Source organism: Microtus ochrogaster, chromosome 1 (genome assembly GCF_000317375.1).
Source record: "Microtus ochrogaster isolate Prairie Vole_2 chromosome 1, MicOch1.0, whole genome shotgun sequence".
NCBI classification, from domain to species: domain Eukaryota; kingdom Metazoa; phylum Chordata; class Mammalia; order Rodentia; family Cricetidae; genus Microtus; species Microtus ochrogaster.
Genome location: NC_022009.1, coordinates 7447600 through 7459725, shown reverse-complemented (window position 1 = coordinate 7459725; position 12126 = coordinate 7447600). Strand labels below are relative to the sequence as shown.

The 12126-nt window shown below is 44.2% G+C and overlaps 1 protein-coding gene across 1 annotated transcript in view; it reads left to right on the top strand.

Moving 5' to 3' along the window:
• Pole2 (DNA polymerase epsilon 2, accessory subunit) overlaps positions 1-12126 on the top strand; it is a 27440-nt gene that overhangs the window by 12436 nt on the left and 2878 nt on the right. Inside the window, exons 9-18 of the mRNA XM_005343136.2 lie at positions 253-301; positions 881-953; positions 2151-2323; positions 2695-2784; positions 3117-3171; positions 4458-4517; positions 4611-4688; positions 5913-6021; positions 8073-8249; positions 11562-11629. Of these exons, the coding sequence (XP_005343193.1) occupies positions 253-301; positions 881-953; positions 2151-2323; positions 2695-2784; positions 3117-3171; positions 4458-4517; positions 4611-4688; positions 5913-6021; positions 8073-8249; positions 11562-11629 (932 nt within the window). The remainder of the gene's footprint in view (positions 1-252; positions 302-880; positions 954-2150; positions 2324-2694; positions 2785-3116; positions 3172-4457; positions 4518-4610; positions 4689-5912; positions 6022-8072; positions 8250-11561; positions 11630-12126) is intronic.

Genomic DNA, 12126 nt, shown 5'->3' with positions numbered 1-12126 from the left:
AAATCCTAGCACTCGGAAAGCTGAATTTTAGGGGGTCTGAGGCCAGTCCTGGCTGCATGTCTCAACTTTCCCTTGCAACAGACAAATAAGACCTCTCCCGCTCCCACACCCTCCACCCCACAACACTAGAACAACCCCCTAAGAGAAGTCTAAAACAACCCAGCAAAGCTAACTGAGCCTTGGGGCTCGGGCTGTGTGTTGGCGTCACTACTGTTCCCAGCACAGTCTTGAACATCCTCAGCTGCTCTATACCAGTTCCACAGCGGCTTATACACGGAGGCGTGCTTTGTCCTGGCTGAAGGTAAGCGCACGCGTCCTTTCCATGCCCTTGCTGGACAGTAAAACTTCTGCTTGAGGATGACCCCTCATGATAGAATTCCAGCCAGCAGTCACAGTGAGCTTGTGACCTCAGCATGATGAGCAGGTGACTTTTAAACAGGCCATTAGAAAGCTTTCTGGGCTGAGGAAAAGCCTTGAGGTTAGACAGTGGAGGAACTGCACAACCGCGTGTACTGGAAACCACCCTTGTGCAGGCTGTGTGATGCGTGAGTCACAGCTTATAAAACTGAAAAACCTTTGAACTCCATACAGAGTCACACAATCATGTCTCTCCGAGGGGCTGCTCTCCCTGCACTCCAGTGTGTGCTCTGAATGCCCCGGCACCCCTCTCCACCCTTGTTGAGATGGGGTATGCTTGTTTAATGTAGCTTCCCTTATAAAATTTGGACTGTCTGTGGCTCTAGAGTTGGATATCTCAGTAAGATCGGTGACTTCTGTAGTCTAATTCATTGCTTTATGCGGGATGGATTTGTCTTTTCAGAAAAAGGTAACTGAACAGATATAAGTGAGCTGTTACTCGTTTATTTTCTTGTTTCTTTAGGTTGGTTTGAAGATCAAGTGTTTCATGTCAATGCCTTTGGATTTCCACCCACCGAGCCCTCTAGCACCACAAGGTATTAAATACTTGACTTCTGTGCCGCAGGAATTTATACTGGCAATGGTGGACGTAGATAGCGTATCTCAGCCACTACAAGGCGTCAGGCTTTGTGTTGAAATGGAACAAACAATAGAAGCTGACCTGTCTTAGTCTAGGAGATCCCATACCTTCTTTAGGTCTCCACAGGTCCACTCTCATGTGGCATACATTCTGCCTGTCTGTCTGTCTGTCTCTCTCTCTCTCACACACACACACACAAACACACACATAAATACTCAAATAAATTTTTTAAAAATGAATAAAGGGAAAAATAGAATATAAAGGCATAAAAAGAAAAATGAATTTAATGAACCTATTCTTTGTGTTATTATTTATGTAGCTATATAAATTACCTACATAAGTAATTCTCCTTATTGATGGAGTCTAGTCCACATCTCTGTCAGTGTGCAGTGTACGGCCCCATGGTGCACAGAAGAATGAAACAAAATGAGTTGGCAGGCATTGGTGAAGCCCAGGTAGACAGTAACACTGCCCTCTTGTTTAAGACAGAAGGGGTAGGGCCAGGACCTCAGTCTGGGGCCAGCTAGGGGAGCAGCTGAGGGGAGACTTGAACTGCTCCGTTGGCACTGACGTGTGCTGTTGTCTTAACCTTTCCTGAGGAGACTTGATAGGGCGGCAGTGGCAGGCCAAAGTAACAGCTGTGCTCACAGCTGCCCGGTGCAACAATGGTTTTGTTGCACTTACAGGATCATGGGCCACCCAGCCTGGACAATGACTTCCCCATAAGGCTCCCCCATAATTGCACAGATAGAGTCTGTTCTCCCCGCTCTCCCCAGTTAGCTTTACACCTCCCGTGTGTGCTGGCACCGCCCGAGATGTAACCGGGGCAGGATTACATACAGCGGTGAGCAGTGTCTGTTTCCTGTTTCACAGGACCGCCAGTAGACCCGACCTTGTTGATGGTGTCTTGACAGTTTTGTGGATGGATACTCTGATTAAAATGGAGGTGGCTGCTGTGCTCTGAGGGCAGCTTTTGAAGCGTTCATACTGAATATTCCTATTATAGCCTGTTTTCATGTATATGTTTTAAATAATTTGCAGGCAAAATGCTTCGTCTCTGGAATACTGTGTTGGACGATTGTGTGTCTGGCACAGTTTTACTTTCTCGGTGAACAGACATGGTATAGGTGATAATTGTGTTATAATTATATAGGGCGTACTATGGAAATATTAATTTTTTTGGAGGGCCCTCTAATGCGTCAGTGAAGACTTCTGCCAAACTGAGACAGCTGGAGGAGGAGAACAAGGACGCCATGTTTGTGTTTGTGTCTGACGTTTGGTTGGACCAAGTGCAGGTGTTGGAGAAGCTTCACGTCATGTTCTCAGGTACGTGTTATTTCTGTATTCCCTCCTGAACTGTGCTGAGGGATTGTGTCCTGAAGCTAAATGTTTGCCATTCTGTGGTGGTAGAGTGCATCTGTGGGCCCTGAGGCGTGGGAGCCTGAGGTGGGGGAGTGAGCCAGGACTAGAGATCAGTCTGGGGTGCGTAGGCAAACTTCTTCTAAAAAGAAAACAACCAACCCAAACTTTCACAGTTACGCCAGCCAGACGCCCTTAGTCCCATTGCTTGGAAGGCGGAGGCAGGCGGATCTCTGTGAATCGCAGCCTAGCTATATAGCAAGATCCTGTCTCAAAAATAATTAAATTAATAAAGCAAAATGTTCTGCCATGAAAATCTATGTTCTTTTATCTGCTAGGTTATTCACCGGCACCTCCAACCTGCTTCATTCTGTGCGGTAACTTTTCATCTGCACCCTATGGAAAAAATCAAGTTCAGGCTTTGAAAGGTATTGAGGATCTCGTTTGTTTATAAGAGTGTTTCTAAGATGGTGGCGCACACCTTTAATCCCAGCACTCAGGAGCAGAGGCAGACTCAGCTCTGTGAGTTCAAGGCCAGCCTGGTCCACAGCGTGAGCTCCAGGACAGCCAGGGCTTCACAGAGAAACCTGTCTCAAAAACAAAACCAAACCCAATAATTATTGAGTGTTTCTATATTTATATAAAGTATATTGATAAATTATATGTAATATTTTAATTTTGTTCAGGAGATATATGGCTGTGTTTAATTAACTGTAACTTTATGGACATATACAAATAAAATATCTCTAAATTTTTTTAGACTCCCTAAAGTCTTTGGCAGACATAATATGTGAATACCCAAGTATCCACCAAAGGTAAAGATCTCTCTGGCTCCCTTTTTTGTTTTTAACCCAAAATAGTTTTGTTTTTTGTTTTTTTTTTAAACTTGAATAATGAAGTTTATATCAATGATATAAAGAAATTGCCTATAGAAAGAGAAAGAGTTGAGAGTATTAAAAGATCCCGGGATAAAATTCTCACATCATCGTGTTTGTTACACTGCTCTCTGGATTTATGGTGAAATAAACGTAGACGGGAGAGCGGCAAGTGCACTGTGGGTTGTGGTGATGCTGCTTGTTCGGAGCTGGGCCTTAGTGTGACGTCAGTGTGCGGTGATATTGTGTTCCAACAAATAAAGCTTGCCTAAAGATCAGAGTGCAGAAGTAAGCCACTAGAGGCCGGGGAGTAGTGGCACACACCTTTAATCCCAGACTCCAGACAGAGGCGGGTTGCTCTGTGAGTTCAGGGCCACCCTGGGCTACACTAGACTGATCCAGTCTCAAGGGGAAACAAAGCAAGGCAGTGGCTCACACCTTTAATCCCAGCTCTAGGGAGGTGGAGACAGGAGTGATCTGGCTGGGTGGAGAGAGGGATATAAGGTGGGAGGAGACAGGAGCTCAGATGCAGGCTGAGGACACAGTCTGAGGACAGGATTGCCTTTTTGGTCTGAGGATTCAGTAGAGGTAAAAAGTCTCTCTAGTGCCTGGCTGCTCCGCTTCTCTCTCAGCTTTCACCCCTAATATCTGACTCTGGGGTTTTACTAAGAACAGTGAGAATTTGTGCTATGCTCATGTGCCTCTATAAAGATAACTACTGGGCTAGCAAGATGGGTAGAGGTGCTTGCCAAACCTAGTAACTGTTCAATTCCTGAGACCCAAAAAGGAGAAAACTAACTCCCACAAGACGTCCTCTGAATTCCACATGTGTGCAATAGCAGACATTGGCTCGTACACACATACATATACATGTAAAATGTACACACACATGTAAAATTAAATGAGATCCAGTCCATCAGCCACACTAGCCACAGTAAGAGCATACTCAGTGACTGGACGGTGCAAATGCAGAACACTTGGTCACCACAATAGTATTACATGGTTTGGATTGGAGACTCTTAGCAGTTTATTGAAATGTATGAAATAAAAAATAATTGTAGGTAGGCATAATGGCACCCAGTACTGGGGAGACTGAGGCAAGAGGATTGTAGATTCAAGGCTAGCCTGGACTATATAGCAAGGCGTCTGTGATTCACCTGAAGGCAGTGACTTGGGGCAGTGTTGCAGGCGTCATTTCTAATGGCTGACGTTGCATTTCCCTGCAGTAGCCGCTTTGTGTTTGTTCCTGGGCCTGAGGACCCTGGATTTGGTTCCATCTTACCAAGGTAATCTTTGTTCACATTTCCCCCCCCTTTTTTGACAGTCAAGAGAATTGTCTAAACTTTGTAAACACATCCTCTGCCATGTTGTCTTCCCAGGCCTCCGCTTGCCGAGAGTATCACAAAGGAGTTCAGAGAAAGGGTGCCGTTTTCAGTGTTCACTACTAACCCGTGCAGGTAGGTAGCAGCGTTTTGCGTTGAACTTCTGTCGTTCCATTTAACAAATATTCTAATTTATTTCTGAAGTCTGAGTAAGTCTAAAAATAAAATTCAATTTTGGGATTCTCAAGGTTTGAAAAGTATTTTAACTTTGTTCAAATCCTTAACTGATAGTGAATTTATGGTCTCTGGGTTGGCCGACATTATTTCTAGCTGTCTCATGAACCCCATGCTTGTGGGCCCAGATGTCCACCGAAATCTCTCTCTGGATGTCCAGTAGATAAATGACAGCCCCGATCCTGCCTCAAGCTGCCGTCTCTCACCTATTCTGGGGCCATAACCGTAGAAGTTTCCCTTACACACAGTTTTTGAGGTAGCCCTATCTACTTCATGGCTCACCTTTGACCTCTGTGACCCACCGTCTTCTATAATCTGGATCAGTAACCTCTACACTGGTCTCTGGCGTCTACTCTTCCCCCTGTGTGGTCAGTTTTTAACACATGAAACCCTATCATGTCGTCCCTGTGTTGAAAGATGGGGTCTCTGCTGCCATTGGCAACAGTCTGCATCCGTGCAGTGTCCTGCATGGCCTGCCGTTCCCACTTAAATTTCCTCTCCCAGTTACTGCCTTCCCTCCAGGCTCTGCGCCCCTAGCCTGCGAGCACACCCCAGTCTTAGGTGCTGAGTTATGCCTCTTCCCCTACCCTCAGTGCCCCTCTTCCAGAGGTCTTAGGTCACTGCCTGACGAGCCTTCCCCGCTTTAACTCTGTCTTAATCCCCAGCCTTCTGAATCCTTTCCTCCCCAAGTACGATTCCACCGCGCCTTTCTCTCCTTTCCAGCATACATCAGTGTCATGTCTTTAATTTCTCTGCCCTCTTCCCCCGTGAGAATGTCAAGTAGAGAAGACTCATACCTTTTTCTTCTGTTCTGCTCACTTACCTTGTGCATAGCGTTGGGCACACATTAAGAGCTTAGTAAAGGGCTGGGAGCACATCTTAGTTGTAAAGTGCTTTATGGGAAATGTAAGGACTTGGCTCAAAGCCTGGTGCTGTGTGTGTACACACACACACACACACACACACACACACACACGCATTCAGAGAGAGAAGAGCGATAATAATTAAATTGGAGAAGAGATGAGATAGCCTGGTTGTATTTCTGCTGTGGTGACCAGTAAGAAGACTTTTAAAATTATTTTTTTTCCTGAGGAAGTAAAATATTCAACTACTGCTTTATTTCAGAATTCAGTATTGTACACAAGAAATTATTATCTTCCGTGAAGACTTAGTAAATAAAATGTGTAGAAACTGTGTCCGTTTTCCTAGTAGCAATCTGGATATCCCTACTCATGTAAGTAGTCTCCTTGACAAACTATCTTTTGCTTTATATTTATTTATTAATTTGTATATATGGGTGTTTTACCTGCATGTTGTGTACTGAGCCATGGTTGTGCCTGATGCCTATGGAGAGGGAGGGCATTGGATCCCTTGAGGCTGTAGTAGGGTTGTGAGCCTACATGTGAGCCTACATGTGGGTGCTGGGAACCGAACCCTGGTCCTGTGCAGGAGCCACAGTGCTTCTAACCACCGAGTCAGTACTCCAGCCTTTGGTGTTGTTTAAAAATACTTACTTTTTAGTTCTGTCATATATGTGTGTATGTCTTTGTAAGCATATGTTCACATGCACGTGCCAGTGCCCACAGAAGCCAGGAGAGGGCGCTGGGCCCCTTGGAGCTGAGTTACAGGTGCTGGCAAGCAGTCTGACGTGGCACTGGCATCTGAACTTGGGCCCTCATGATTGCTTAACCACTGAACCATCTCTTCAGCTCTTGTGGGTTTTTGTTTTATTAACTATTTTGTTTGTTTTTGTTTTCAAGACAGTTTCTTTTTGTAGCCCTGGCTGGCCTGGCGCTCACAGAGATCTGCCTGCCTCTGTCTCCTGAGAGCTGGAATTAAAGGCACGCGCTACCACTGCCTGACTTATTGATCTATTTTAAATGTTGCATTTTATGAACTTTGTTAAGCTACTTGTTTTTCGCTTATAGTAATGGAGTTCTGTTCTTCTGTCAGTGCCGTGGCTTTCTACTGAAGAACCTCCAGACAGATGGAGGCCAGAGCAAGCCAGGGCTTTCCCCTAGCTCTTAGATCTACTTCAAATATGTGTATTATTTTCAGAGATATTCGTATTTGGGGCTGGAGAGATGGCTCAGTGCTTGAGAGCACTGATTGCTCTTCTAGAGGACCCAGGTTCAATTCCCAGCACCCACATGGTGGCTCACAACTGTCTGTAACTGACACCCTCACACAGACATAACATGCAGGCAAAACACAAATGCACATTTTAAAAAAAGGTATAAAGATGTTTGTATTTCTCATGTTTATTATGTATTTCGTATGGTATGTCCACATCAGGAGGATATGAGTGTTTATCTTGTAAATTCATAGTTCCTAGGTATACAGTTGTCACCGAGAGGTATGGAAGGAAATTATTTTTATTCTTTGTTATAAAGTGTTTTTTGTCTTACCGGGAGCCCAGGCTGACTGGCTACTGACTCATGCCTTACACTAGGAAGGTGTTATTTTTACTTGTGTGTGTGTGTGGCGGGGGTGGGAAGGAGTACGCACATGCTGTGGCACACGTGGAGGCCGGAGACCAGCTTTCCGGAGTCAGTTCTCTTTCTGCCTTTGCATGGGCAGTGCACCCAGCTCAAGTCACCAAGCTTGCATTGTGGGTGGCAAGTCCTCTACCGGTACACTGAGCAATCCTACCAGCCCTGAGATTGTTAGAATCGTGATTTTTCTTTAAGAGATGGGTCTTACTGAGTTACCCAGGCTGGCCTGAACTCCTAGGCTCAAATAGTCCTCTTAGCCTCCTCTGTAGCTGGCATAGCTACACTATCTCCATGTCCAGCAGTATCAAATTGGTATTATTAGTTATTATTATTTTAGATTTTTGGAGACAAAGTCTCCTGTTGTAGTCCAGGCTGGCCTTAAATTCGTGGCAATACTCAGCCTCGTAATTGGTGGGAGTTCCGATAACCACACCTTTTTATTTTTTTATGAGTTAGATTGGTAAATGACTTTATATGTGTACTTGATTCATAATGACTAAAGGGGGGGCGGTGTTATGAACAGTGACATTAAATGAAAACTTAGATTGTTTTTCCTAGAATATGTGATAATTTCATTCTAACAGCAATGTTTATTGATGTTCTGTGATTCAAGACTTCCTTGTTTCGTAAATATTTTTGTAAAATTTTTACAAATTTTGTGTATTTTGTAAAATTTACAAAAATTTTGTAATTAGATCTTCATGAAAATCAATGCTTTATTTAAACTCCTTGCTCCACTGTTTTTGTGTGCACTGATGACGTGTTTTGCTTTGTTTGTGTTCTGTTGTAGTTTGTCAAGACGATCTTATCTCAGGGACATCTGACTCCTCTGCCCATCTATGTCTGCCCCGTCTACTGGGCATATGATTACACTCTGAGAGTGTACCCTGTGCCCGACCTGCTGGTCATCGCAGACAAGTATGATCCGTTCACTGTGACTAACACGGAGTGCCTCTGCATGAACCCTGTAAGGATGTCGTGGATGGTCAAGACTATAGTGCATTGTCTTTCTTCTAATTTTTGAACCTACCTCTTGTGTGTCTGTGTGTGTGTGTATGTGTGTGTGTCTGTGTGTGTGTCAGGGTGTGTGTGTGACAGGGTGTGTATGCCATGGTGAGAGTCAGTTCTCTCCTTCCACCATGTGGGTCCCAAAGATGGACCCAAGGTTGTCAGGCTCAGCAGCAGGCCCTTTACCTGCTGAGCCACTTTGCGCCCTACAGCACATTTCTATGAATTTATATAGAGCATAAAATTGTCATTGTGATAAAATATGTAACTAGTAACGCTCCTTATAGTTTAGTATACATAGAAGATTTCCAGATTCTCGGTATGTGACACAACTATAGTATTCTAATTTTCTCTTGTTGTTTTATTTTGCTTTTTGTTTTTTAGAGACAGGGTTTCTCTGTGTAGCTCTTGCTGTCCTGGAAACTCACTCTGTAGACCACGCTGGCCTCGAACTCACAGAGATCCGCCTGCCTCTGCCTCTCAAGTGCTGGGACTAAAGCTGTGCACCACCACCACCATCTGGCTTAAATTTTTAAATAACAAGCAGACCAAAATATGAAATCAAGCCGGGCGGTGGTGGCGCACGCCTTTAATCCCAACACTAGGGAGGCAGAGGCAGGCGGATCTCTGTGAGTTCGAGGCCAGCCTGGTCTAGTTCCAGCTAGTTCCAGGACAGGAACCAAAAGCTACGGAGAAACCCTGTCTCGAAAATCACACACACACACACACAAAAAAAAATAAACAAAATATGAAATCAAATAAGTATTTTTTTCCTTTCAATGTAGCAAAGTCACACATACTGTGCAATCCCCTTTGGGAACTGCTTTCAGATCCTGCAGCCATTTCCTTAACCTTGTTGATGCTTCTCTTTTGAGAACTGTGACTTGTAGAAACTGCCCAAGTGCCCAGAATCCAAGCCTGGGTGGATGAGATTACATTATGATGCACTGAATTTCACCTTAAAACTACTCTAGAATGTTCAAACTGCTTCAGTGTCTGGATATATGACTGGCTTTAGGCCTTGGAAAATATATACCAACCGCACAGATAATCACATAAACTTAGTTTATATCAAACAAAGTATTGTCTTTACTAGTGCTGTGTTTGTTTTGATAGGAGGCAGGGTATCATTGTGTAGTCCTGGAACCCTGTATAGACCAGGCTGTCCTTAAACCCAGAGACCCGCTGGCCTCTCCTTCCTGAGTGCTGGGATTAACAGTGTGCCTTACTACACCTGGTTCCTTTGTGATTTTTTAATCTGCATGCTGATTCTTAGGAACTTTAAGTCTGAATACTTCTTTGTTTCATCCGGGTCATGTCTAGGAGCATTATGACTTAGACTGGTTGTTTCTGGCACATGTACATCTGTGTGGCTTTCTCTACACAGGACTTATCAACCTTGGCACTTTTGCATCTTGGACCAAGTAATTCTTGGTTGTAGGGGGTTTCCTGTGCAGTGTGGGAAACTCAGCAGCATCCTTGCTTCCCACTGTATGCTGATACATCTTTCATTTGTGACGATCATAAGTATCCCTAAATGTCTGAGAGTCTCTAGAGGGACGGTGACCCTTGGTTGGGAATCATTCTCTAAGGATCAGAATACTTAACTCACTTGGCTTCATTGCATAACATTTGTGGTCTGGTTTACCCAGTCTTTTTTTTTTTTTTAAAGATTTCTATGTATAAATGTTTGGCTTCCATGTATGCATGTGCACCATGTGTGTGACTGGTGCCTGAGGGTGTCAGAAGAAGGCATTGGATTCCCTAGAACTGGAGTTACGGATGACTGTGAGCTGCTATGGGGTGCTGGGAATTGAACCTGGTTCCTCTGCAAGAGCATCCAGTGCTCTTCACAGCTGTGCCATCTCCCTAGCCCCTCAGTTTTTATTACATTCAACTATCCTTTCACAGTGAGACTATTTCCTCATTGGATATTCTCTTTAGACATCTGTTATATCTTTGAACACTTTTGTAGTTGATGCTATTTTAAAAACAAGTTACCAAAGAATTTCCCACTCTTTGAAGTGCACAAACAACCACCTACAGCATCATTCTCTTATTTATACGTTTTGGTCAGCTTCAAAGCTTGGCTTTGATATTGCTTCATTACTTTTTTCTTTAAAAAAAAATGATATTTTTGGGCAGTGGCAGCATATACCTTTAATCCCAGCACTTGTGAGGCAGAGGCAGGCGGATCTCTGTGAGTTCGAGTTCAGCCTGGTCTACAGAGCTAGTTCCAGGACAGGCTCCAGAGCTACATGGAGAAACCCTGTCTCGAAAAACAAAGAAAAAAGATTCTTCTTATTTTTTAAGTTATATGTGTCTCTGGCTATGTGCATTTGAGTGCAGGTGCCCAGACTCTGGAAGAGAGTGTTGGGGTCCCTGGAGCTGGAGTTGCAGGCATTTGGGAGTCACCCAACATCAGGGCTGGGGGGGGGGGGGGGGTCAGATGCTCCTGAAGCTAGAATGGTTTTGAACCACCTGAAGTGGGTGCTGGGAATTGAACGTGGATCCTCTCGAAGAGCAGTATATGTGCTTAACTGCTGAGTCATCTTTCCAGCTCCATTTTTTTCTTTGTTTCATCTTGGTACTTACTTATAGTATCGAGTGCTTACTGTAGGCCAGGCATTGAATCAGGGCTTCAGACAGACTGAAAAACTTGAACCTCTGAGGTAACATTAGGGCTTCATCATAGACAGTCGCTTGTAATTCCTGCTCAGTGGTGCCAGGGGCACTCTGGAATCCTGCCAACCCGCCATTGAGGGGAGAGGCAGGGAAGACTGCTTGCACACAAAGTCTGTCTTCTGTGTGTGTTTAATATTTCACAGTACTCCTTGTTTCCACACTGAGTGGAGCTATGGCAGAGCATTTCCAGGGACACTTACTGCCAGAAAACTGGTCAACTTAAAAAGACTACTCGATTGTGACATTTTATAGTAACCTCTAAAAAAAATCACGCTAACATCTATTCTATTTTATTGTCACATTTTGTAATTTTAAGTTATGGTTAAGAAATGTGATTCTGGCCGGGCGATGGTAGCACACGCCTTTAATCCCAGCACTCGGGAGGCAGAGGCAGGCGGATCTCTGTGAGTTTGAGACCAGCCTGGTCTACAGAGCTAGTTCCAGGACAGGCTCCAAAGCCACAGAGAAACCCTGTCTTGAAAAAAAAAAAAAAAAAAAAAAAAAAAAAAAAGAAATGTGATTCTGAAAATAGGGATTATTTTTTTACAAGTCAAATAGTCACTTGTGGACATTTTTGTCTCTAAAGGGCTCTTTTCCAAGAAGTGGATTTTCATTCAAAGTTTTTTACCCTTCCAGTAAGACCGTGGAAGACAGGTGAGCTTGGCTTTCTCTTGCTTTTCTATTGCTGAAAGTCATATTTGCTAGGTATGCTTAGATTTTCTGTGTATGTCTGCAGCGGCTCACTGGGAATGCTTTAGACTGAACAGTAGTCAGGCTAAGTTCTTGCTTGTTTTGTGTCTGTTGATAAGAACTTTTTTAGTGACTTCTCAGGCTGGGGACTGAGGATGCTCCCTACTCCTCCCATAGGTCAGCCCTGTCTTCCACGGGACTGTTTCTCAACGCCTAAGCAAAGTAGTAGCAATGTAGAGAGATGCTAGATGTGTGAAGTGATGGGTTCACAGGTCAGAGATGAGAACTTGTCACCTGGTGAGCACGGTGCCAGAAGAGGGCATCAGGTCTCCTGGGTCTGGAGTTACAGGCCTCTGTGTGCTGCCTGATGTTGTTGCTGGGAACTGGACTCTGGGCCTCTGCAAGAGCTCCAAGTGTTTTAAGCCATTTCTCCAACTCCTAAGCCACTTTTTTTTTTTTTT